Source organism: Genypterus blacodes, unplaced genomic scaffold (assembly GCF_046128005.1).
Source record: "Genypterus blacodes isolate CSIRO-AG114 ecotype Tasmania unplaced genomic scaffold, CSIRO-AGI_Gbla_v1 ptg000045l_1, whole genome shotgun sequence".
NCBI lineage: Eukaryota > Metazoa > Chordata > Actinopteri > Ophidiiformes > Ophidiidae > Genypterus > Genypterus blacodes.
Window position 1 is genome coordinate 2,105,480 of NW_027466858.1, and position 21,944 is coordinate 2,127,423.

General features: G+C 46.7%; 4 protein-coding genes across 5 annotated transcripts; all 4 read right to left on the bottom strand.

The window, feature by feature from the left end:
* Window positions 1–1,225: 1,225 nt before the first annotated feature.
* Window positions 1,226–2,799, bottom strand: ccl27a (chemokine (C-C motif) ligand 27a). The gene is made up of 3 exons (XM_076149472.1): window positions 2,661–2,799; window positions 2,102–2,219; window positions 1,226–2,008 (listed from the first exon to the last, which is right to left on the bottom strand). The coding sequence occupies exons 1-3, from the start codon at window positions 2,737–2,739 to the stop codon at window positions 1,891–1,893; spliced, it is 315 nt and encodes a 104-aa protein (XP_076005587.1). The 5' UTR covers window positions 2,740–2,799; the 3' UTR covers window positions 1,226–1,890.
* Window positions 2,800–5,436: 2,637 nt separating this feature from the next.
* On the bottom strand, window positions 5,437–7,435 carry avp (arginine vasopressin). Its single transcript, XM_076149549.1, has 3 exons — window positions 7,244–7,435; window positions 6,401–6,605; window positions 5,437–6,008 (listed from the first exon to the last, which is right to left on the bottom strand). The coding sequence occupies exons 1-3, from the start codon at window positions 7,361–7,363 to the stop codon at window positions 5,872–5,874; spliced, it is 462 nt and encodes a 153-aa protein (XP_076005664.1). The 5' UTR covers window positions 7,364–7,435; the 3' UTR covers window positions 5,437–5,871.
* A 258-nt stretch (window positions 7,436–7,693) lies between these two features.
* Window positions 7,694–13,479, bottom strand: ubox5 (U-box domain containing 5). Of its 2 annotated transcripts, none has more exons than XM_076149547.1 (7): window positions 13,348–13,479; window positions 12,737–12,800; window positions 11,772–11,873; window positions 10,822–11,606; window positions 10,087–10,679; window positions 9,794–9,994; window positions 7,694–9,559 (listed from the first exon to the last, which is right to left on the bottom strand). In XM_076149547.1, the coding sequence occupies exons 2-7, from the start codon at window positions 12,791–12,793 to the stop codon at window positions 9,339–9,341; spliced, it is 1,959 nt and encodes a 652-aa protein (XP_076005662.1). In that variant the 5' UTR covers window positions 12,794–12,800; window positions 13,348–13,479; the 3' UTR covers window positions 7,694–9,338. The 2 variants fall into 2 exon arrangements, with proteins under 2 accessions (XP_076005662.1, XP_076005661.1); XM_076149546.1 differs by having other exon boundaries at window positions 13,320–13,479.
* Window positions 13,480–16,104: 2,625 nt separating this feature from the next.
* lzts3b (leucine zipper, putative tumor suppressor family member 3b) lies at window positions 16,105–19,992 on the bottom strand. The gene is made up of 7 exons (XM_076149532.1): window positions 19,740–19,992; window positions 19,163–19,627; window positions 18,897–19,064; window positions 18,439–18,567; window positions 17,773–17,964; window positions 17,449–17,679; window positions 16,105–17,202 (listed from the first exon to the last, which is right to left on the bottom strand). The coding sequence occupies exons 1-7, from the start codon at window positions 19,944–19,946 to the stop codon at window positions 16,105–16,107; spliced, it is 2,490 nt and encodes an 829-aa protein (XP_076005647.1). The 5' UTR covers window positions 19,947–19,992.
* Between the last annotated feature and the right edge of the window lie 1,952 nt (window positions 19,993–21,944).

Here is a 21,944-nt window from a genome sequence, read left to right on the forward strand (position 1 = left end):
ATCTTACCACTAGAGGGTGCTGTTGTATGAAACCTGAGGAGTCACAGTTGAATCGAAATGAATACAGTCGACTATCAAGAAAGTACAACATGGATGGAAAGTAACCAAGTGCACTGATTCACTTTAGGGTAAATATACATGAATATTTCCATTTTATTTAACAGGAGATAATTTACTTTTTACTCCATCTGAAGTTACAAAACACAAAGATTTAGATTGTTATGGAATTGTTACTTGTTTCCATAACGTTCATTAGTTTATTCCAAAATAAATAAGACAAAAGGTTTCTGGTAATTCTCACTAAAGATGTAGCATATTAAACAAGCTCTCTCTCTCTCTCTCTCTCTCTCTCTCTCTCTCTCTCTCTCTCTCTCTCTCTCTCTCTCTCCTTCTCTCTCTCTCTCTCTCTCTCTCTCTCTCTCTCTCTCTCTCCCTCTCTCCCTCTCTCCCTCTCTCCCTCTCTCCCTCACACCTTACTGTTGTCCTTTGATGTGACCAATAGCAGTTTTTCCTTCTTCTACATGAATTTCCATATATTTCCATTTCAGCATGTCAAATGCAGAAGATGAGCGAAAAACATTCATGCTGGTTTTCCCCCTTATAAATCTGTGCTTTGACAAGTCAGATGATGAAATGTTTTCCGGGCAGGTGTTGTGCTAACAGCGTTACGTTTGTCTGTGTTGCAGTAACTTGCGCTTTGTCCTCACCTGTAACCTGAACACCATCTATTTTGTCTATATTTGTCTCCTCCTAACGTCCCCACCCTGCTGTCTCAGGTGCCTAAGTGAGCCTGATTGTCTCTTTAAGATGCTGGTTGGATCTGACCCCTGTCCTCAGATGCAGGAAATTACATCTAATGTCAAAATAAGAGAGCCGGTGTGTGTTATGAGGCTCCAGGTGAAATCACTTCTATGTATACTCTTCTTTTTGCACAAACCTGTTTAGACTTGGGTCAGATTGAGCGGACGGTGTGCCAGACAGACAGTATTTATGTCTCAAGGTTTGGAGAGGTCGTGTTGCTCATGGTTTCTATGTCTCCTGATGGCCGCGTGCCTCGGGTTAGAACCTGATTCTAGAGTCTCTATGATGATAGATACTCACTAATCGGGATGGATTTTCCCCATGACTAATACCAGCAATTACACGGGTTTAACTGTAAAAGTATATAAAGACTTAGAGCGTTTACATGCTGTTTCACATTTTGATAATACTGGAGAAATGAAAATAATGTGAAAAAAAACACAATTTATTAAGAAATGTGTTATTTGTTTATATAAACACACACAAAGCATACAATTCTTGTTTAAAACCCCCAAAAGATATTTTACATGATGAATCACCAGCATTGGAAAGAGTACTAAAGTAGCAAAGAGTCAAATGTAGAGTCCAGAATATAGAGAGTTTATCCCCTTTAGTACTCAACCAACTCAACAACGAATGTGAACAAAAAGCAAAGACAGATTAAATCCATTTTCTCTTGTTAGCTGGCCATTTGCACCGAAACACAAAGTTAAAAGTTAAAAGATTGACTGTAAAAACTGTGAATACCCGTTTGTCATTTTTAAGAGTCGCCTCACTTTGGAATGAAACTGTTCAGCGAAACCCCAGGCGGAGGAGTTGAGAAGTGAGTGGCAGCTTGTCTCTCAGAGATTAGTCACGACCGCACCAGCGTTTAGACCCCCACAGGACAAGACCCAACAAAGAAAGTCCTCAATCATCCCCTTAAACACCTCAAAGCTCCAGGCTCAGTTTGGTTGGTGTTGGGTTTTAGTCTTGCTTTAATTTTTCATTTGGCCTGTCTAGTGTCTAGTTTATGACTAACTGCTGAATATGAATATGAAGTTGTTGTCCCTGTAGATAAGTGAGCGGCTGTTTTGTCGAGCTCCTGATTTATTTCCCCGCGTGACGTCTCTGTAAACTGCGTCTCCGTTTCTTGGTCAGCTGAATCACGGCTCTCCACAGCTTGGGGTGGGCACAGATGGGCCTCCTCTCATTCCTCAGATGCAGACTGTGGACACAACCAGGACGTAGTATTGTGATTTGTTTTGTATTGTATACGTTTATACTTATATGTGGTAAGATGCGGCTCTTTGCCACTTACACCAGGGCGGCGACGTCACAGGCTCCACTGCCACTCTGCATTTCCCACCTCTGGACCCTCTGCAGCATGTGTAAGGGGACGAAGTTGGTTGTGGCCATGCAGCATTTTGGGATTCCAGCTACAAAAAGAGGATTAGGATTGACTGTGAATTTATGCTGTAGCTTGAATTTCTCAAAATGAGATTGGTGTCAAGAAAACAAACTGAAGAATTGATCGTCCAATTTGTACCAATCACCTCCTTACAACAGTTTCATTCCATTTCTGTGCTCCAGTGGACACAAATCTTTAACATTTATGCCACCAGAAAGCTGAACAGCACTGAAACAGATTGAATTGCGCAATAGGGACGACAGAATGCCCAGAAACTTCCAGTTAAACAGTTGAAAGCCAGCATGTTAAAAATGAATTATTGGATGTAAAACTGTAACTGTATCCTCAAAATCCCTTTTCTTAAATATCATACATTTTTAATAGTCGGATCAATTCAGCACAAATAAAATAGAAATGAGCAAATTTGTGTATTTCCATGAAAAGTGTGTGTGATTTTGTGTGTTCTTACCTTCAGTGGAGATGATGGCCAGAGTAAACAGGCAGACCAACACGCACACAACTTTCAGCGCCATGATGACAGCAAACATGAGGGAAGGAAAGAAGTCCTCTGCTTAAATAGTGGCACACGCACACACACACACACAAAGGCACCCCCCCACACCCACCCACACCCACACACACCCACACACACACATGATTGATGTACTGTAAGTCATGCTTTACCAATTGTATGCATTATTCCTAAAGCAACTCGTCACCACACACATAAAAAGCTTATAAAACGGCAATTGCAACTCAAAAAGGCATTTAAAAAACTTAAGCGTAAACATGCGCCTGAATACTTTTTTCCTTTTACTTTCACTATGATCCCTACTTATTAATCCTTTGTTCAAACAGTTGGATGAGTGCAGACTTGCTCCACAAGCTCCGGCACGTTTCATAACCGCTTTCTTGCCGTGATCTTATTGATTGATGGATTTTGTAGGACAGCCAGGAAAAATGTTTCAGCCTGAGTCACGCGTAGACATAAAAACAGGTCAACGGGAAACTATCAACGTCAAAAAGTGGCAAAGGTTTGTTAAACATTCAGGAGAAAAGCAGTGTGTGCTGCAATCTCTCATCTGTGTGTCCTCAAACCAAACTATTGATCAAAGCCTGCAGAGAGAGAACAACACGGTGGGGCTTCACACTCTATCAGCATTATTCAACAAATGATTCTTCATCGTAAAAGAGATCAATAAACATACAAAGGTTATCATTAAGACCTCAACAGACGCCTGTAGGACCTGATACTCTGATTCTGATTCACTGTTGTGAAGTTGTGTGTGTGTGTGTGTGTGTGTGTGTGTGTGTGTGTGTGTGTGTGTGTGTGTGTGTGTGAGTGAGTGATAGGACATTGTGTGCACTGACTGAAATGATTCTGAAAACTTAATAACTACATCTGGGAAGTAGGAAGGCAGTGGCTCAGTGGGTAGTGGGAACCGGAGGGTCGCTGGTTCGAGCCCCTGCCGAGGTGCCCCTGAGCAAGGCACCGAACCCTCAATTGCTCCCCCCTCTGCGAAGGGTGGTAATGTAATGTAAGTCGCTTTGGATAAAAGCGTCTGCCAAATGATCGTATATATATATGTAATGTAATGTAGGACAGCACTTCTGTCACAAGTTCAGCAACTGTGTGTTCAGTGTGTGTGTGTGCGTGTGTGTGTGCGTGTGTGTGTGTGCATGTGTGTGCACGTGTGTGTCACACAATATATTACGGGAAAAGGAGACAATATTCCCCAGGGGAATTTTTCTGGCAGGCGGGTTGACAGGTGACGATGGTTAGCAGGCAAACCTGTGGTTACAGGTGAAACCGCCGAATGAAAACACCGCCTGAGCCGTGTTTGGTTTGCATGTATTTATGACCTTATGACCTACGCATGTATAACCTTGCGTAGAAAAAGGTCATTATGTGCCGGATCCCTCCAAGGCTCCTGCTGATCTTCATGTCACAGCAGTTGTGGCGTTTTAAAACCGTGTGCCCCTTTCCGAACAGATAAACCTCTAACTACCACCTCAGCCCTGGAGACTCAAAGAAGACCCTGAATAAACAACCTGTCAAAAGCCGGACGCTCATAGAAACGTCAACGTGTCTGTATGTGTTTTGTTTTACTGATGAAAGAAGGGAGACACAAATCATTCTGTGCTCTCCAAGTGAGACAGGAGATAGAAAGCGTCTGTGCTCTTCACTTAGGGCAGTTTGCAAGACGTCACTTGTCCTCTTTACAGCTTGGACTCCATAGAAATCAGAAGGCGTCAATCAATACGATCTGACCTCTAGTTGCCGTTGCCACTAAATTTCGACCAAAACACACCCGTTAAAATGCCATCTCACCACAATGTTTCCCTTATTCCATTTCAAAGGGTTAAATTGGTAACGATTGCACTCAGATTTGCAGACATTAGAGGTCATAACAACTACAAATAAGTAGGAAGCCAAGCTAACCAAATTACAGTCAGGACGGTCAGAGAGAGAAGACGTCTTGTCTCTTGATCAGTTTAGCTGCAGGGGGTCCAGGTTCATCTCCAGGTTATTGGTTACCTCATGTTGATGCTTGAGACATCTGAACAATAAGAACCACACACTCTCAGCACGCCCAACAAAGCCACAGAAGCCTGTTTACAGTTGTTTTCACAGGGCTGAATAATGACTTTGATATGGGACGTTGGTGAGCGTCCCTTTACTTAAGTGCATACATCACCAAAACACAAAAGACATCATTGTCGGTTACGTTTGTGGGTGTGGCAGCGGTACTGAACCAGCCAAGTCCTGCATCCTGTCCCATCTGGATCTAACAGAATGAACAACGTCGTTCACATAAACGCGCTGGCACACACTTCCCTATCTAATCACTATATAATAAAAGGAGATAAATGCACAACTCAGACATGTTCGCACGCATCAGACACATTCCTGTGCTCGTTTGGTTCTGATTCCAATTAGAAAACAACGTGCGACGATTAAGATTAACGCAACGGTTTTCTCAGAGATCGGATTGTGTAATATCAGAGAGAGAGAGAAGGGGAGGGAGAGGGCGAGAGAGAACATAAAGGGTTAAAGTTGATTGGAGGCAACATAAACAAGTAACAGGTTTGATGAGTGAATCATTTGCGTCAAGTGAAAGTACAGGAACAAGACTCAAAACAACACAGGACTCAGGTGGTTTGGTAGTGATGTATTCTGTATTACTCCTCCTAATATCTTGCAATATACAATAATAATACTTCCATGACACACTCCTCTGGCGTATGGACGGCAGTGTGTGTGTGATGCCTGACTTATTTACACAGTGTTTGCTTTCATCGTGTACTTAGTTTGAACTTGTTTGTTCTGTGATTATTGGTTCAATCAGAATGAACATTGTTTACATTATTTGCATTAGTATTTACATTTCTATGCTGCCTTCAGTGCACTTTAAGTATTGTAGACATTACTCATCACCCCCGGGACATGGATATAGATAGCCAATCACTAAATCACTCTATCTCTGTTTATGTGTCCACTCACAGACAGAATTATCACAGTGGTAAGGTTAAGAAAGAACAGTTTGGTGGGGGATTCGGGTCAGGGTTTGCTAAAGGAGAACAAAGCGCAGATCATTTTCTGTTGGCTTGCAAAGGAAACAGAGATGATCTTCATTCTGTTGCACCTTCAGGTTCCGCCGGGAGCGTCAGGTGAAATATCAGTACTCGGTCTGCCCTCTAGTGGCCACATGCAGCAGGCGCAGGAGCAGCTCAGCAGGCGAGGAACCTGCGGAGCCCAGAGCTGGATCAGGAGACTCAGTGTCCCCCAAACAGTCAGGGTCCACAGCACAACTCTCTGTTAAAGAGGAGAGGGGAGGAGAGGAGAGGAGAGGAGAGGAGAGAGACAGAGACAGAGACAGAGAGGCAGAGAGGAGAGGAGACAGACAGAGAGGCAAAGAGTAGAGGAGAGGGGCGGAGAGGAGAGAGGAGAGGAGAGGGGGGTGAGAAGAGCAGAGAAGAGAGGAGAGGAGAGAAATGGAGCGGAAAGGAAAGGAAAGGAAAGGGGAGAGAAGAGAAGAGAGGCAGAGAGGAGGAGAGGAGAGGAGAGAGGGAGAGAGGAGGGGAGCGAAGAGAAGAGAAGAGAAGAGAAGAGAAGAGAAGAGAAGAGAAGAGAAGAGAGGAGAGAAGCTGTTGTTTAGTGTCCTTTCCTCACTCCCTCATGTCAGACAGCAGTGAGCCCCTCTGTACCTGAGTTGCAGCAGAGTCCTGAGGCAGCACAGCGCCCCCCCTCAGAGCCACAGGGTCTCCCTCCGGCCTGGCAGGGGGTGAGCAGGTAGTTCTCCTCCACACACTGAGCTGCTTCAGGGGAGCCCAGCAGGCAGCCCAGGCTCTCCCCACAGCAGATGCTGGGGCCAAAGCAGCGGCCCCTGTCCCCGGGGCCACAGGACATGCACTGGAGGAAGAACAGGTAAAGGCAGCTCAGTATGGAAAGGCTTCAGATTGGATATTTCAAACTAATGATTGTTTCTATTACTGATTTATCCGTGATAAACTCAAATGTATTGAATTACAAAACACAGAAAATCCTCTCTCTGGAGAATCTGAGTGTCAGCCTTCAAATATGATTCATTTTGGTTGGCTGATCAATCTTCCTCCTGATGATAATACAGCATGACATACACACACACACATTTAAAGCAACCAATGAAATAAGTTCTCCATTTCATTCTTGTTTGCAACGTAAATGTTCACCTATTTATAATCTCACCATTTGAGAATCCTCATTATTTTTCCTTCAGCCTTTGTTCAGCACGCATAGAAATAAACATGCATATTGCTCCAGTTTATCCAGTTTAAACCAGTTATTCTAAACAAAATACACATCATTCCTCTGAGCAGTTAGATTTGAAAGTGTTATATTTTACTTCTCTCCCTGTCTTTGTAATCATCCTATAAAACTCATCTTGTCTAAATCTCTTACTTCTTCAATGACAGCAGCACAGATTCATTACAGCACAAACTCCACATAAACTCTGATCTAACAGAAGTCAAAGACCTAAATCCCGCAGAATCCATGTTCTTGTTGCTCACCTGTCGGGTCGCGGTGTCCGACAGGGCCCGCTTCCCTCCGCGGGGGCAGTTCTGGATGTAGCAGGCGGAGGAGAGGGCGAGCAGAGCCAGGAGGCACAGCGCGGACACGGACTGAGGCATCGCTGCTGGTTCCGATGAGCCTGGAGCAGATCTGACGGATCCACCGGACCCTCCCGGTACTTTTATACACACGCGGACCACTCACTCGTCGCTCTGACGTCAGGCTCCACACACACGCAGACACACACACACACACACACACACACACGAAGGCCACGGGCGTGCGCGTGTGCGTGAGAGGTCGCAGCAGACGCGGCGGCGCATGAGGTGTGTGTCATCTACTCAATGTACACAGGGGAACACACGCCGGGGCAGCAGAGACAGAGGATCACACACACACACAACTATAACACAACTAACAAATACTCAAATATAAAATACTGCACCGACATTTAGAGATCATGAAGATCTTTATGATATGAGAGAGAATAATACTCCAAATAAATTCCTAAAATAAAAAACATTAAAAGTCCCCATAAGAGTAAATACATTATTATTTTCACCTGATTCATGTTTTCATTTTACTCAGTATTTATTTATATATTTAGCCAATACTTGATCATCTTACACATGCAGTGCAGTAAGAAGTGCAGTCTTACTTCCCTGGTGGAGGTATTAAGTTTTTGGAATAATATCAGTCAGTGAACACGATGTCCTATCTCTCTCTGACACACACACACACGGTAAACATGAACACCTACGACAGCTAATTAAGTTTCCTTCATTGTTGCTCAGATGAAGCAGATTTCCTGATGTCTGACATTTTGCCACATGAGCCTCCTACACACGACGACGATGACGACGACGACGTCCACGGCCTCATGTTAACATCTCAAACATGAGGTCACATAAATTACTCACTTCCTTGATGAGAAAAGCAGCAAAACAAGATTAGCATTTGAAATAAACAGAAATATCTTAAGTTCATTACTCGCTTCAGTGTGTGATTGCATGATGTGGTTTGTGTCTCATCGATTAGCTGTGGAACGGATGATTAACAACTAAATGGTTAATGACAAAACTGAGCATCAAAACAGTTTGCAAAAACACTCAAAAGCTCCTTTGATTAGCAGCGTAGCATTCAAGCTCCAGCCTTCATTAGATATCTAAATGTGGTCGTCTTATTTCACATCATACACTCAAGAAATATGGAAAAAAGGTTTAATAAAGATGTCAGGAAGAGAAGTGGTGACGTCTCCGATACGTACGGAAACATATAGTGACCACTGAGTGACAGGTGAGGTGACTGCAGCACTTAATGTTGGAGTGAATATTTAAATGCTTCACGCTTCCTTCACGTGAAGCTGAAGGAACCAAGCTGAAGGTTGACATTTCTCCATCTCAACAAGGGAAAGAAAACCTGAACGTGCCTGCGAAGGTAACCTGCATTCAGTCTTTGCTCTTATTCAGCGGATGCGGGATCATGACCTTGGTTAAGATAAACGTTGTCAGGGAAACAAAAGCATAAATTATTTCATCTGCCAGTGTGAAGAAAAAGGGTCATCTTTCGTTCTACGGCCTGTTTAACCCTTTACATCTGTAGTTGTCCTTTAAAAAGGTGATTTGGTTTGAGTGTTCAAAATAAAAGATACGTACAAGGACACACACAACCTGGGCTGAGACATATGCTGTATGTACATACTGCATACAGTATATAGGACTGCTATTGTATAGGTGAACAACTCACAGGACAGAGGTGACAACAACAGGCAATGAAATCAGAACGAAACCTGAGTCGTGAGAGAGAGACAGAAGCAAACGCACAAACTTAGTGTGTGATGAATTGAACGTCCAATACTTACAAAGCTTTTATTGTGCCGCTTATCTCCATGGACCAAAGGACAATAGGAACAGAAACAGGGAGACATGCTGGGGAACAAGCGAGCGACATTGAGTTTATTTCAAATTCTTTTACGCCGTGAAGTGGTTTTGTGTTGTGATGATGTCATTCCACTGAATCAGCTTCCTCTCCCGTATGAAAGCCAGAACGTTCCTCCCCGTTTCTACCAAGGCCTCACTTCAAACTCGCCCGTCCTCAGTGATGCACGCGTGTGACGTCACTGCGGGGGGTCGGGCTTCGGCAGGTAAGGCACAACACGTGAGCGGGTGTTACTATAGGGACGGAGGGTCTGGGTTGCGTTTCCCCGTGCAGGCAGGCGCGGCAGATCAAGTGACAGCAGATCAGGCGGTAAACGGACGATCTGGACGTGGAGTACGCTGAGATGGAGCGGGCGCACGACGAACACCTGCTCTCACCTGGAAGGCAAGAGTGAAGGAGAGTCAGGAACAACTTCACGTTGATGGGAAATCATACACAACTGCCTGCTTTCTATCTTTATGTCAGTGGGTAAAAATGGCTGAAAAGCCAGGGAGAAATCCAACGCAAAACAAGACAAAAACAACAGTGTCCAAGTAGTTAAGTAGTAAATCTGCCTGATAGATCATTATCGAAAAAATTAGGAGATTCAATAACCTTCAGGAGGTTAATACCTGTTGGAATGTTTGTTGCTCCCGTCATGTGACTCTGTTGTGAAGACGAGTCGGGCGGCTCCGTTCCCGTTTCAGTTTGATCTGCGGCTGGTCTCTGGTGGGAGGAGCTTGAGGTGAAGGAGGGTCGACCCTGCAGAGCGCTGAGCAGGGCCTCGTCCAGGCTGGAAGACAAACGCTGCTCGTGGGAGCTGAAGCTGGACGCTGCGGCGAAAACGATGTACAGGCGTATTTAAAAGGAAGAACTCCAGTGAAAACCTTCATGTATAAGAAAGTAAGCAAGGAAGAAAACTCACCGCAGGTCGCTTCATGTCTTAGCCGTTTGGTTGGAGGTCCTAGTTGCTCCTCAGCCTGATTAGAGCTGGAGGAAGTCTCTATTGATTCATGGAAATGTCGTTTCTTGCTTGTATCTGACAGGAATGTATCTTTGGTGTGGTAGGAGGGGGACGAGTCATTCCCGTTCGCTGACACGTTTCCTGATCCGGCGTCTTTCTTGACGTTTCTGCAGCCGACGCTAGTGTTCACCGGCGCTTCAGACGGACCTGCGGGGTTCTGAGACTCTCCGTTGGCCTCAGGAGCCACGAGCCTGGACGGCTGTGGATCTCCCGCCCCCCCTTGTCTCCCCAACACGCCGTCCTTGACCCTCAGCCCCGTCTGCAGGAGGAAGCGGTCGATGCGGCTCTTCAGTTGGGGGTTGGGAAGGGGCTGACAGGCTGCCGTGAACGGGACCCCCGTGAAAGGGTCGTTTGGGGGTCGACCCCAAGTGAATTCCCTCTTCTGGTGCTCCTCCAGGGTGGTGTTGTCCACCGATACACCACTGGGCAGCAACATGGGCAGGGTCATGACCTCCTGGGTTATGGGGTCGAGGAAATCATCTGGAACTGACAGACTAGAGGGAGAAGAAGAGACATGTTAGACGGTTTTGGTGACCAGTTATTATTATTATCATCTTTAACTGATCCAAGTCACACATTAACAAGGAAATGGAGGATTTTAGAGTGATGAGAACCAAGATGGCGGCCACAATGTACCTTGGCGATGTCGATGTTGGCTGTGGCTGTTTTGGGCGGGAAGCAGATTGGGTGAAAAAGCCGAGGCTTGGTGTCCGTCTCTCACTGGCTTCATGGGCTCTTTTAAATGTCTCCACGTCTTCGGCGCGGCAGCAGCGAGCAGGCTGTCCCCACACCGCCAGAGTCTTGAGCCCCAGAGCGGACGCGGCGCCGCCAAACGGCACGGTCACACGGAGCTGGTTCACAGAGCCTAGGGAGAGCAGACCCCTGCTCCACAAGTCCTCCTGCCGAGTGTTTGCAGGCAGCGGCGGGGGAGGGGTGAGGAAGGGGGGCCGGGGGCGAACCTGTGAGCGGGTGAAGGAGACCCGGGTGTTCTCCCTCACTTCACACCGACCCACCAGCTTAAACTCTGGCTCTGGACGGGTGGATTCAGAGTTTGACTGAGCGAGGTGTCGAGTCTGTTGAGCGTGGCCTCTTTGTCGGGACTCATCCAGGGTCTCCTCCCCCCACTGTTTGGCCTGAAGACCCCACAGGTGGCCTTTCTTCACGTTACGCTGCTGATGATGCTGCTGCTGCTGCTGCTGCTGCTGTTGTTCTTGGTTCTGATATCCTGCCCGCTTCTGCTCTCGATCCTTCTCCTGGCCCCGTTTCTGCTCTTCGCTTTGGCCACTGGGCTGCACACAGACCGGACCCGAGCTGGTGCTGATCTCCACTTTCTTGCAGGCCTGACCTTGATCCATCCCCCAGGGCCACAGCTCCACATCCACCCTGTACAGCTCCACCTGCACGCCAAACTTCAACGTCACCTAGGAGGAGGAATGTAATCCAGAGTGAATGTTAGCCAAACATCTGGTTGTGACATTATGAGCCCCTATAAATTGAACCTAGGTGGAATTCCTTCTTAGTCAGCACATTAGTTTGCTGTAGTTGAGTCTAATCAGTCTATTTTAGGTGCAACAGCATGATCTCACCTGTACTGGCGGTCGTAGGAAGTACTCCAGCTTGAATCCTCGCCTCCTGACTGCAGGATCCGCCGACACCAGATTAGTGACATCATACCCATCTGCACACAGCTGCATCAAAGGTGGGAGAAGACGGAGCAAACAATAAGCGACGTTATCATATGAATGTGTGGAGACAATAACAGAGTAGAAGAACGTATGCAGGTTTGGAGGATTTCCATCTGACTCCAGAAGCTCACACAACTTCCAAGCAAACTAAAGGCCAGAAAGAAATGATTCAAGGTGGGCTGAACAAAACGGTAAGAAATAACAAGCTACAACTTTTCATATGCTCCAAAGCTCCGAAGGTAGAAGGGCAGAGAAGACAAAGCAGCGGTCAGATGACCAAGAGGCGAGAAGAATAACACAGCAAGGTCAGCAGTGATTCAGTCTCCCACACAGCACTTTGTCCCCCTGCGTCTTTATTTTCACTTCTCTCTCACAGCCTCCGCCTCCACCATCGCACATCTCGCGTACTCAAATCCCTCCTGTTCATATTAACACAGGTTGGTCGACTGAAAAGGATTGCACTCGGGCTATGTGCAACGTTTGGGTTTGACACGTTTTCAATGACATTTCCATGTGTTGTTGTTGTTGTTGTTGTTCTACAAACAAACATCCATCATCCACACAAAGGCAAACTCATCCACACACACTGACATTCACACCAACCGGCCTGACCAGACTCTCCAAATTCACTTCAGCAGCATGTGTGTGTATGTGTGTGGACTGTGGGAGGAAGCCGCACATAGAGAGGACACACGCACACAAACCATGCAGACTTCACACGCAAAGGGCACGGGCAGATTGGAACACGGGACCTCGTTACTGTGAGGTGACGGTTCTGGACCACATCACTAACTATCCACTCTAAGTGTGAACTTCCAGCTCTGCGTTAAAGGAGACAACAGATCAGTTTGTTTATTCGGTCGCACCTTGTTGCAGTGGATTGTTGACTTGAAGTGTGGAAGGCAGAGATTCACAACCATCATTCTCCACCTGTGGGCACAAGACACACACACACACACACACACACAGAAACAGAGATACATTCATAGGTTCCTTTAAGCCAAATACAGCTCAAGGCTCCAGTAAACACACACACACACACCTCTTCATGACTCACAATCCTTCATTACTACAAAGATGAAGTCTAACCTTTTGTAGTGTTCATGACCTTTGACACCCCCCCCCCCCACATCGTGTCGACCCTCAAGGCCACACTGAGGCGCTCTGGTTCACACAGTTTGTCATTCATCGTGTTGGGTAACGCAGTTATGAGACGCACTTAACACTCGTCTACTTACTGAGTGGACACACATCTGTACGTTTATTAGCCCTTAAATAACCCGGTTAACCCTTCCCTGGCCTATTTTCCAGTAACAATACGGTCATTATTCTAGCAAAGACACCTTATAATTGTCTATTTAAGTACAACAATAATAATAACAATACAGCGCAGGTTAGCTGGAGCTGAAGTTGGCTAATGCTACTGCCTAGTCGCCACTGTTGACGTACATCTGTTAAGTCAACCAGTTAATCTTACTGTTCTTGTTCTGTGGAGAATCTGCTTGTTGTGACTCTGTTAACTCACAACTCCGATCATCTGAACAGGACATTTAATTGATACGAGTTAGCCACACGCTAGCATAGCCGGAGTAACTACGAGTACCGGGGAGGGACATGATGCCTCCTAGTTTGCGTTTTATGAACTGTAGGAGTCTGTTCTAAAAATAAAAGGTTGAGATGATTTAGAGGGGGAAAACAAAAATAATATAAAGTTGTATGTATATTAGGTAGATAATAAAAACAGAGAACACTGAATTAAAATTTATTGTGTTTTGAGATGTATCCATTGTTTCCCCAGCTCACCCTGAGAGATCAACTTGCTCGTTTCAGTGACTTACACATTACTCATCTGTTTTGCAGGAGATCAACCTTTGAGCCGACAGCAGCTCAGCATCCCCCTGAAGGACTCCTCCATGAGATGACTCTAATGAAAAATACAGACTTTATTCATTGATGGACATTATGCCTGTCTAGCAAAACATTTAGTCTACACAGGATGGAGGATGAAGGGACTGCTTTGTACACAAACGCTCCTATATGCTGCATTTCACGAGTGTAGTCAATCCTCCGAGTCGTCAGCTCCTTCTCCACCAGCGACACAAATATATTCCTCCCAACAACATGATTTAACACAACAATTAAAAAGGTTTTGAAGGCGACGACACGACACAACACAACATGCTATCACATCAAACTCTACCAGAAAAGCTGAATTCTTCACATATCTTTATTAGATCTGCTGAATGTAACAAAGGGGTGGTTTTCAAGCCAGAACAGTACTAGTAACATAAATGCAAACAATAAAATTTGAAACATGTATAAAATCCGTAGCATTTTGTTCTCTAAACAATGCAATACTGTAACTACATTTATCACCTACATCAAAAGGAACATCTTTTTTTTTTGGACAGGGTTGCTATGATTGCACCATAATGGCAGGCCAATAGGATATCTACACAGTTTAAAAAACACATAAAGGAAAGTTCAAATGGCACATATTTTCTGTTGTCAATTCACCATAATAACAGTAATAAAGATGAGAACACTATGCAATACCTTAGACATAATCAGTTAATATTCTTGAGCAACATCTTTGTATGCTGGCATAAACAACACATATAAAAGCCATGGTATTCACATCTGAGTCTACTGTACATCGTAACGTGTGTGTAGGACAGTACATAGTGCTGTTAGCCTGGACTCCACTGTTCTGATTCCCTCACTTGGCTCTCCCCTGGCTGATCTAAAGGAGCTACAAGGGATCACAATGCTTCTCTCGCTTCTCGCCCTTTGATCAAGCTTTGATATGCATTCTCCTGTTCTTAAAGATCCCCAAATCCCTTTGCTGAATTATGTCTTCACTTACTATTGCCACTAGTCCCTCTAACCTCAATCTCATTAGCTGAAGCTTTTCATATGTATACACACATGCACACACGCACGCACACGCACACGCACGCCCACACTCACACACTTACAATCTATAACTATAGTATTTCTTTCTATTATATCATACATTCTATAAAACGTTTGAACTTTGGGGATACTGACCGCTTCCTCAGAATTTCTTGGCTGTAAATGCACAAAGTGACATAATTATCATAATAACCAAATTTAGATTATGTGCTTCCATTCGTGTTCTCCTTGCACTCTTTTCCAGTTCAGTGGTTAGAATAGAAACTGAGTTGAACTCACAGGGGGAGGTGGGAGGGAGCGTATCAAAGCTCTCCAATGATCTCTAGTGTTCATCTTTAGTCACCGCAGCCTGTCTGCAGTGAAGGCAAATGCAGATTCCCCCACTTTACACTTTCTTTTTTTTAATACTCAGATGTGGTTGATTGATCTGCTAAACATATTCAATTCGTAGAAAATATAAACTCTGTTTGTTGATCATCATGGTGTATTTGGATGGGTCATTGCTGGAACCCTGTGCATGATATGACCTGAAAACTGAATCAAGCATCGGTCTGTGATCGCATGTGTGTCAAATCATTGCAATTATCATCTCGCACGTTTGCCGGGCGATAAATCAAATCATCCAATCCTGTATTTTCTGATATATAGTTAAAGCAATGGGAATGATAATCAAACTCTTGATTTTTTTTTCTCATCTATTCCCAGCAGTAGGTAATTCTGTTACACATGCTGGAAATAATGTAGTAAGGCGTTCTCTGGCCAAAAATGCAAGTTAACATCACACACTCTGACCACTAATTCTACTTTTACATTACCAAGTGACACAGACTTACAATGAATAAATACCGCATAATATTTTGTTGATCATTTCTGACAATATCCCTGATTGTCTTGGTCCTTTTCTATCATGGGCATTACATGACCACTGTATTAGTGCTGTAATCTAAACATTGTCTTTGTCAGTACTTGTTTTCTGCCGTCCGTCAGCGTAGCAGGAACACTGACAGTGTGTAACGAGTGAGAGAAAGGCTGCTTGGGAGGTTCTTTGATTGATTAAATGCAGTTCCACGTCCTGTTCAGCTGATCTGCTTGTTGCAGATAATGTTGCATTTGACAGTAGGCCTTGGTTTGTGTACAGCATCTAAAGTTGCTTTGAGAACCAGTATGTGGAAACAGAAGGATGACACCATTTGCATGTCAGACTGTACGGATTCTTTTCTGTTGTAGACTGGAATGGTTTGTACTGTATGCTTCAGTGTTTTTGTCCAACAGGCCATACCACTGTGTACTGGAGTGAGCAGTCTGTCTGTAAGTGTCTCTATATCTCAGTGGACTCTATCCTCTCCAGGCGTGAAGGTCCTGCCCAGGGGGGGGCAAGCTGGTGGAGAGAAGGTGGACCTTTCTGGTCTTCACAGGGTGGGGAGAGAGTGAGGGCGATGGGCCCAGAGAGAGAGGCAGCAGACTGGGGAGACAGAGGGGAAATGGTTGGTATTGGAGGTGGAGAACTGGAAGAGGAGGGGGGGGTGGTGGTGATAGTAGTGGTGGTGGAGGTGGCGGTGGTTGTTGCCGGTTTGCCTCCCAGCTGGGTCATACGTTTCTCCAAAGCCTGGTTCTTTTGCAGTGTTTCCACATAGCTGAGCTGCAACTGTGCCTGGTATTTTAAAACCCGTTCCTTCTCATCTTGCCAGGTGTGTCGCTCCTGGTCAAAGTTGAGTGCCTGCCGTTCCCGTTGTTGTCGCTCCAGTCGCAGGGCAGCCTGCAGCTGCTCTAGCTGCCTTCGTAGCTCCCCAGCCTCGTCCCAGTGTCCCTCCCGCTGAGGCTGGTGGGAATCCTGACGCAGCTGAGCCTCCTGACAAAGCTGGGCCTCATGGCGAAGCTGGGCTTCTTGACGGAGTTGGACCTCATGGCGTAGCTGGGCCTCCTGGCGGAGTTGGGCCTCCTGGCGCAGTTGGACATCCTGGCGGAGTTGGGCCTCTTGTCGCAGCTGTACCTCTTGGCGGATTTGGACTTCGTGGCGAAACTGGGCTTCCTGGCGAAGTTGTGCCTCCGGTCGCATATGGGCCTCTTGGCGCATCTGCATGTCCTGCTGGATGTGGACGTCTTGCCGCTGCTGCATTTCGCGCCACTGGGCCTCTTCACGCTGCTGCCTCTCCTGTCTTTGAGCTTCCTGTCTTTGGGCTTTGGCCTCATCACTCTGAAGACTCAGCAGGGTGTCAGAGGTCGGGGTGAGGGAGGTGGGTGAGGGATCAGTGGGGTTACGTGGGAGATGCACAACTCCCCAGGGTGGCAACAGCCCTGCAGCAGCCAAGTTAGGGCTCACGACAACCTCAGCCCCTCTGCTTACTTCATTCAGAGCTCGCTTTAGACTGAGCACCTCGGCCTCAAACACACCCAGTTTCTCTCTGAGCATGGACACCTGTGGTAAGGAAACGTATAATGAGAGTATGACGTTTGTTTTCATGCATATATTTTCATGTAGATCCTAATGATGGCACATATCCACTTACTGGTGTTATTGAAGAATAGTACAATACACATTATTAGATTATTAGTGACAAACAGGCAATAATCCAAACATCTGATCATCTGTGTATCTAAAAACCTGACTGAGTGTGTTAAATATGTTTTAAGCATGAATGGCAAGATGTAAATGTGTCCCTACCTCTGACAGAGTCCTTCTCAGGTCTACCTCACACTTCTCCAGCTCCACGCTCTTGGAGCTATAGGAGTCCTTCAGGCCGAGCATGGTCTCCTCCCGCTCCCTCAGCTGGGCATTGAGCTCCTTCAGCTGGCCTCTGAGGGCCACCATCTCTCCAGCTCGCTGCGTCACTTCAGCCTGGCTCTCCCTCAGCTGTTGCTTCAGCAGGGAGATCTCTCCGGCCTTTTGACACACCTGAAGAGAACAAAGGAGTGTGTGAGTGCTGCAGCTTTCAGTAAAACCCAAATAAACACACATTTCACTCACACTCATATATTCATATCTCACCTCCCATTTCGTCTCCTCCAGGCGAGGCAAGATGTCTGCCTGCTCCTTCCTGTAGTCCAGACACTTTCTCTCTAGGTCCTCTCTCTGGGCGAGCAGAGCGGCCATCTCCTCCTGCAACCTCCTCTTGTCCTGGGACAGACGCGTTATCTGGGCTTGCAGGGCAGTTTGGGAGCGCTGAGCACGCCGTGTGACCTGCAGAAGAACACGCAGAGACGGTGAAGGAATGAAGGAATGAGGGTCTGTCCGTCTGTCCATCCACCAACAGCATTGAGCTCTCTTCTCCCCATGGCAGTAAGGACTTGATGACTTCTCTGCATGTCTCAATCTTTTGAATCAAACCTCCTGCTTCTCACCGCTTTCCTTTCGCTGAATCATGTGACACTGCATCTGATGGGATCTCTTTTAGCCGCTGAGGAAACAGTCTGATAAAGACATCTGCAGGGCCGCTCATTTGTGACGACACGGTTGTTTATTTGAATGAGTGAGTTTGAGTCGCTTTGAAGGAAAATAAATCTCACACTTCATTCACACTTTTGATAACAACTTTTGTGGGGAGGACAAAGCTGCAACTTGCTTTCTGACCAGAAGATTTAAAGTGAAGGAAAGAAAACCTGAGACGTGTGTGTGTTAGAGTTTGAGTTGGTTTGCTTGTGTCAGTCAGGTCACCTGCTGCAGGCGGGAAGCATAGTTCTGTCTCAGCTCATCCATCTGCCGCTCCCACACACGCTGCTTCTCCTCAAACACCTGAATGATCGCTGCCTCGCTTTGGTCCAGGTTTCGGCGCATATGCTGCACCTGGTAGAGGAGAAGAAGAAGAGCACGATATCCACTTTACCAATGGATTTATTGCAACATGACACTCAGATGTAGATGTTGTAATGAATGAAGCTCGTCAGTGAAGCACCTGTTATTCTTAATCACTGTTTACAAAACTGCTATTTGAAGAATCTAAACTCTGCCTGTGTAAGTTATTTCTAGGTGATGCTTATAAAGCTATTTACATCAAGACCTGCACAACAGTGTGGAGATGCAAAATGCTGACTCGCTGCATCTCAGCCTGGTTTTAATGAGGAGCGTTAAGTGCATTAAACCTGCATATCAGACATTTCCGAGTGACCGCTGACCTCTTGCTCTTTCTCCCATAAACGGTCCTCCAGGTCCTGGATGATGTCATCGGAGGACGGGGAGGGGCGCAGTGGAGCTGGGGCATCACTTAGATGGCTCAGTCTCTGATAGGACGAGGAGCTCTTTCCTGAGGAGGAGCGGCCGCTGTCTGACGCGCTCAGTCCGTTCTGGATTCAAAACATAATCCACATATTTGATTCAAGACAAAAACGCCGAAGCGCATTTACAGTTATGGACAGAGTGAGTAAATGGGTGATGATCCTACTTGATAGCCGGGCTTTTCCAGCTTGTCTAGGCCTGCAGCTGCCCCGGCCATGCCCAGCCTGTTGATGTGGCTGGTGGAAGCACTGAGAGGCCCCAAGACTGCTGGGGGGCCACAACCAGACCCCGAGCCCGTGTAGGTGGGCAGGCTGGTCAGGGAGTTCCTCCCCGAGTCAGTCATTCCTACCTGAACCCCTTCAGCACCATTACCCACGCCCTCACCTCTGCTCACCCTCACTGGGCTGTCCTGGTCCAGGAGCAGGGCCTCTGGGACCTCCCCTGATTCTCCTCCTCCTCCTCCATCCCTGCCTCTCCTGCCACTTCTCCCCTCATTCAACCCTTCATTCCTGGCCTCAGCCTTCCCGTCACTCCCTGCCCCTCCTGCCTGGCCCACCAGGTTCTGCATGGAGTGGAAGCTTTTCGGAACCACCGGCTTGAAGGCGGAGGGCCGAACAAGTCCCGAGTTGTTCTGAAATTGTCGGAGAAAGCGGAGAAGGTACAGAGAAGGAAAGTGTGAAAGAAAGAGACATAGTGAGATGCAGGTAAACAAACGTCACCGTCTCACCGATGTCTGTTAAAGCATGAATTACCTGCTCCAGTTTGCCAGACACTGGAAGGATCTTGGGTGGGTTGTGGTTTGGAGGGTTATGGTTGGCTGGATTGTTCTCACTCTCAGTTCTGGAGGCTCCCATCTCTCTGTGCTGGTGTTGACTGATGCCAACACTATTCTTCTCATTTCCTCCTCTGCCCACAATGTTCCCACAAACATCTAGACCTGCACTCTGCATTTCTCTCTCCCGTTCTCGTTCTCTCTCCCGCTCTAACCTCTCGTTCTCCAGCCTCTCTCTCTCCCTCTCCCTCTCTCGTTCCCTCTCTCGCTCCCTCTCTCTCTCGATCTTCTCCCTCTCGATCCTCTCCCTCTCTCGCTCTCTGGCCCTCTCCCTCTCCCGCTCCCTCTCTCGCTCCAGCCTCTCTCTCTCCACTCGCTCCCGCTCACGCTCCCGGTTTCTCTCCCTCTCTCGCTCTCTCTCCAGCCTCTCTCGGTCCCAGTCTCTGTCCCGGTCCCTGTCTCTCCCCCTCTCCCGTTGCCTCTCCCTCTCCCACTCCCTCCTGCTCGCTCCGTTGCCACACTCCAGTTGATTGTTGTTGGACGGGGCCGTCATGGTGCATTCTGTGTTGGTGGAGGAGACTGTTTCCGTCGGCCGGTCTGTCCCAGTACAGGTTCCAGTTCCGACACTAACACTTCCTCGCTCATCACTAGAAGCTGTTCCATCCGAAATAGTCGCTGGGGGGCGGGGCAACCGCTCGGCGCTGCAGCTGCGGTCAGCAGGGCAACGGCGAGAGAGAGGAGGGGCACGGGGCAGGGTGGTCCTCGTGCCCACAGACTTCATGGCAAACTCCTGCTCTCCTGCCACCCCACTGCCAACACTGCCCATAGTGGGGTCAAAGGTCAGGGATTAGAGGTTAGGAGTCAGGTTTGGGGAGGGTCACACATACATTTGGAGGTAGTGTGGGTCATCACAACCTAATGCAGGTAGTGGGGGCACACACACTAGAGGAACACAGAAAAACGAAAGCAGTTATACAATATTGTAATTGCATAATAACTAGTTATACAATAATTTTAGAATAGATTCCAACCCACATACAGGGCAGCGTGATGATCAAAAGCAACAGGGTTAGAGCGATATTGACACGTAGTGAGTGTAAAAATAAATCTACTCCTCTGGTTCAATGACGCCGATGGAGACAAAACACAAAACAGTGCTGCTGTCTGTTTGGGTACGGGATGGGAGAGCAGCATCCATTCAACACACAAATGTGTCCAAATGATGTTCCTCTCTCTCTCTCTCTCTCTCTCTCTCTCTCTCTCTCTCTCTCTCTCTCTCTGCAGAGTGGGGGCACAATAACACAAGCACCTGTATACATGCAGTCTAGTACACTCCAGTATAATCAGCCGCTATACTATAATGTTCCATCTGTACCCAGGCTGTGACAGAGAGGGGCGGATGCACAGGGCACAGTTTGTGGATTTGAGTTGTCTATTTGTGTTGTTGTGTTTCTGTTGTCTGTGTGTAGATAACAGTGTGTATTCAAATGTATCTGTACTTTCAGTGCATGTGTTTTGTGATTGGACTTGTTTAGTAGTTTTGTTTCCATCAAGGTATCTGAACTAGAGGAGAAAACACACTTTAATACATTTGATTCGGTTTAACAACATCAATTACACTGCAAACACACTGTAGCCTAAAGATCCAGACACAACTAAGGCCTCACAAACGTCCATACAGAAGATTCAACACATCTCTGGCTCCATCGCAATCAATGTAAAGATAAGCACGCGATCAGCTGTGTTACATGGCCATTGTGTTTGGTGGACAGGTGTGTGTGTGTGTGCGCCTCCTACTGCATATATACAAGTGTGTGTGATAGAAAACCACGCCACAAAACAACGGTGTGTGTGTGTGTGTAGATAGATAGATAGATAGATAGATGGATAGATGGATAGATGGATAGATAGATAGATAGATGGATAGGTAGGTAGATGTGTCGTGCCAGTGTTGCTCCTCTTCTTATCTCATTTACCAGAGGTTTACTTCCACTTGGGTGAATAGTAGTAGTAGTAAAATACACTGCCTATCTATCTGCTGCTCTGCCTCAATCCCCTCCCCTCACGACTCCCCCCTCCGTCTCTCTCTCTCTCTCTCTCTCTCTCTCTCTCTCTCTCTCTCTCTCCCTCTCTCCTTTTCTCTGCATCCCTGGGCGGCAAGGGCGGCTTTAGCAGC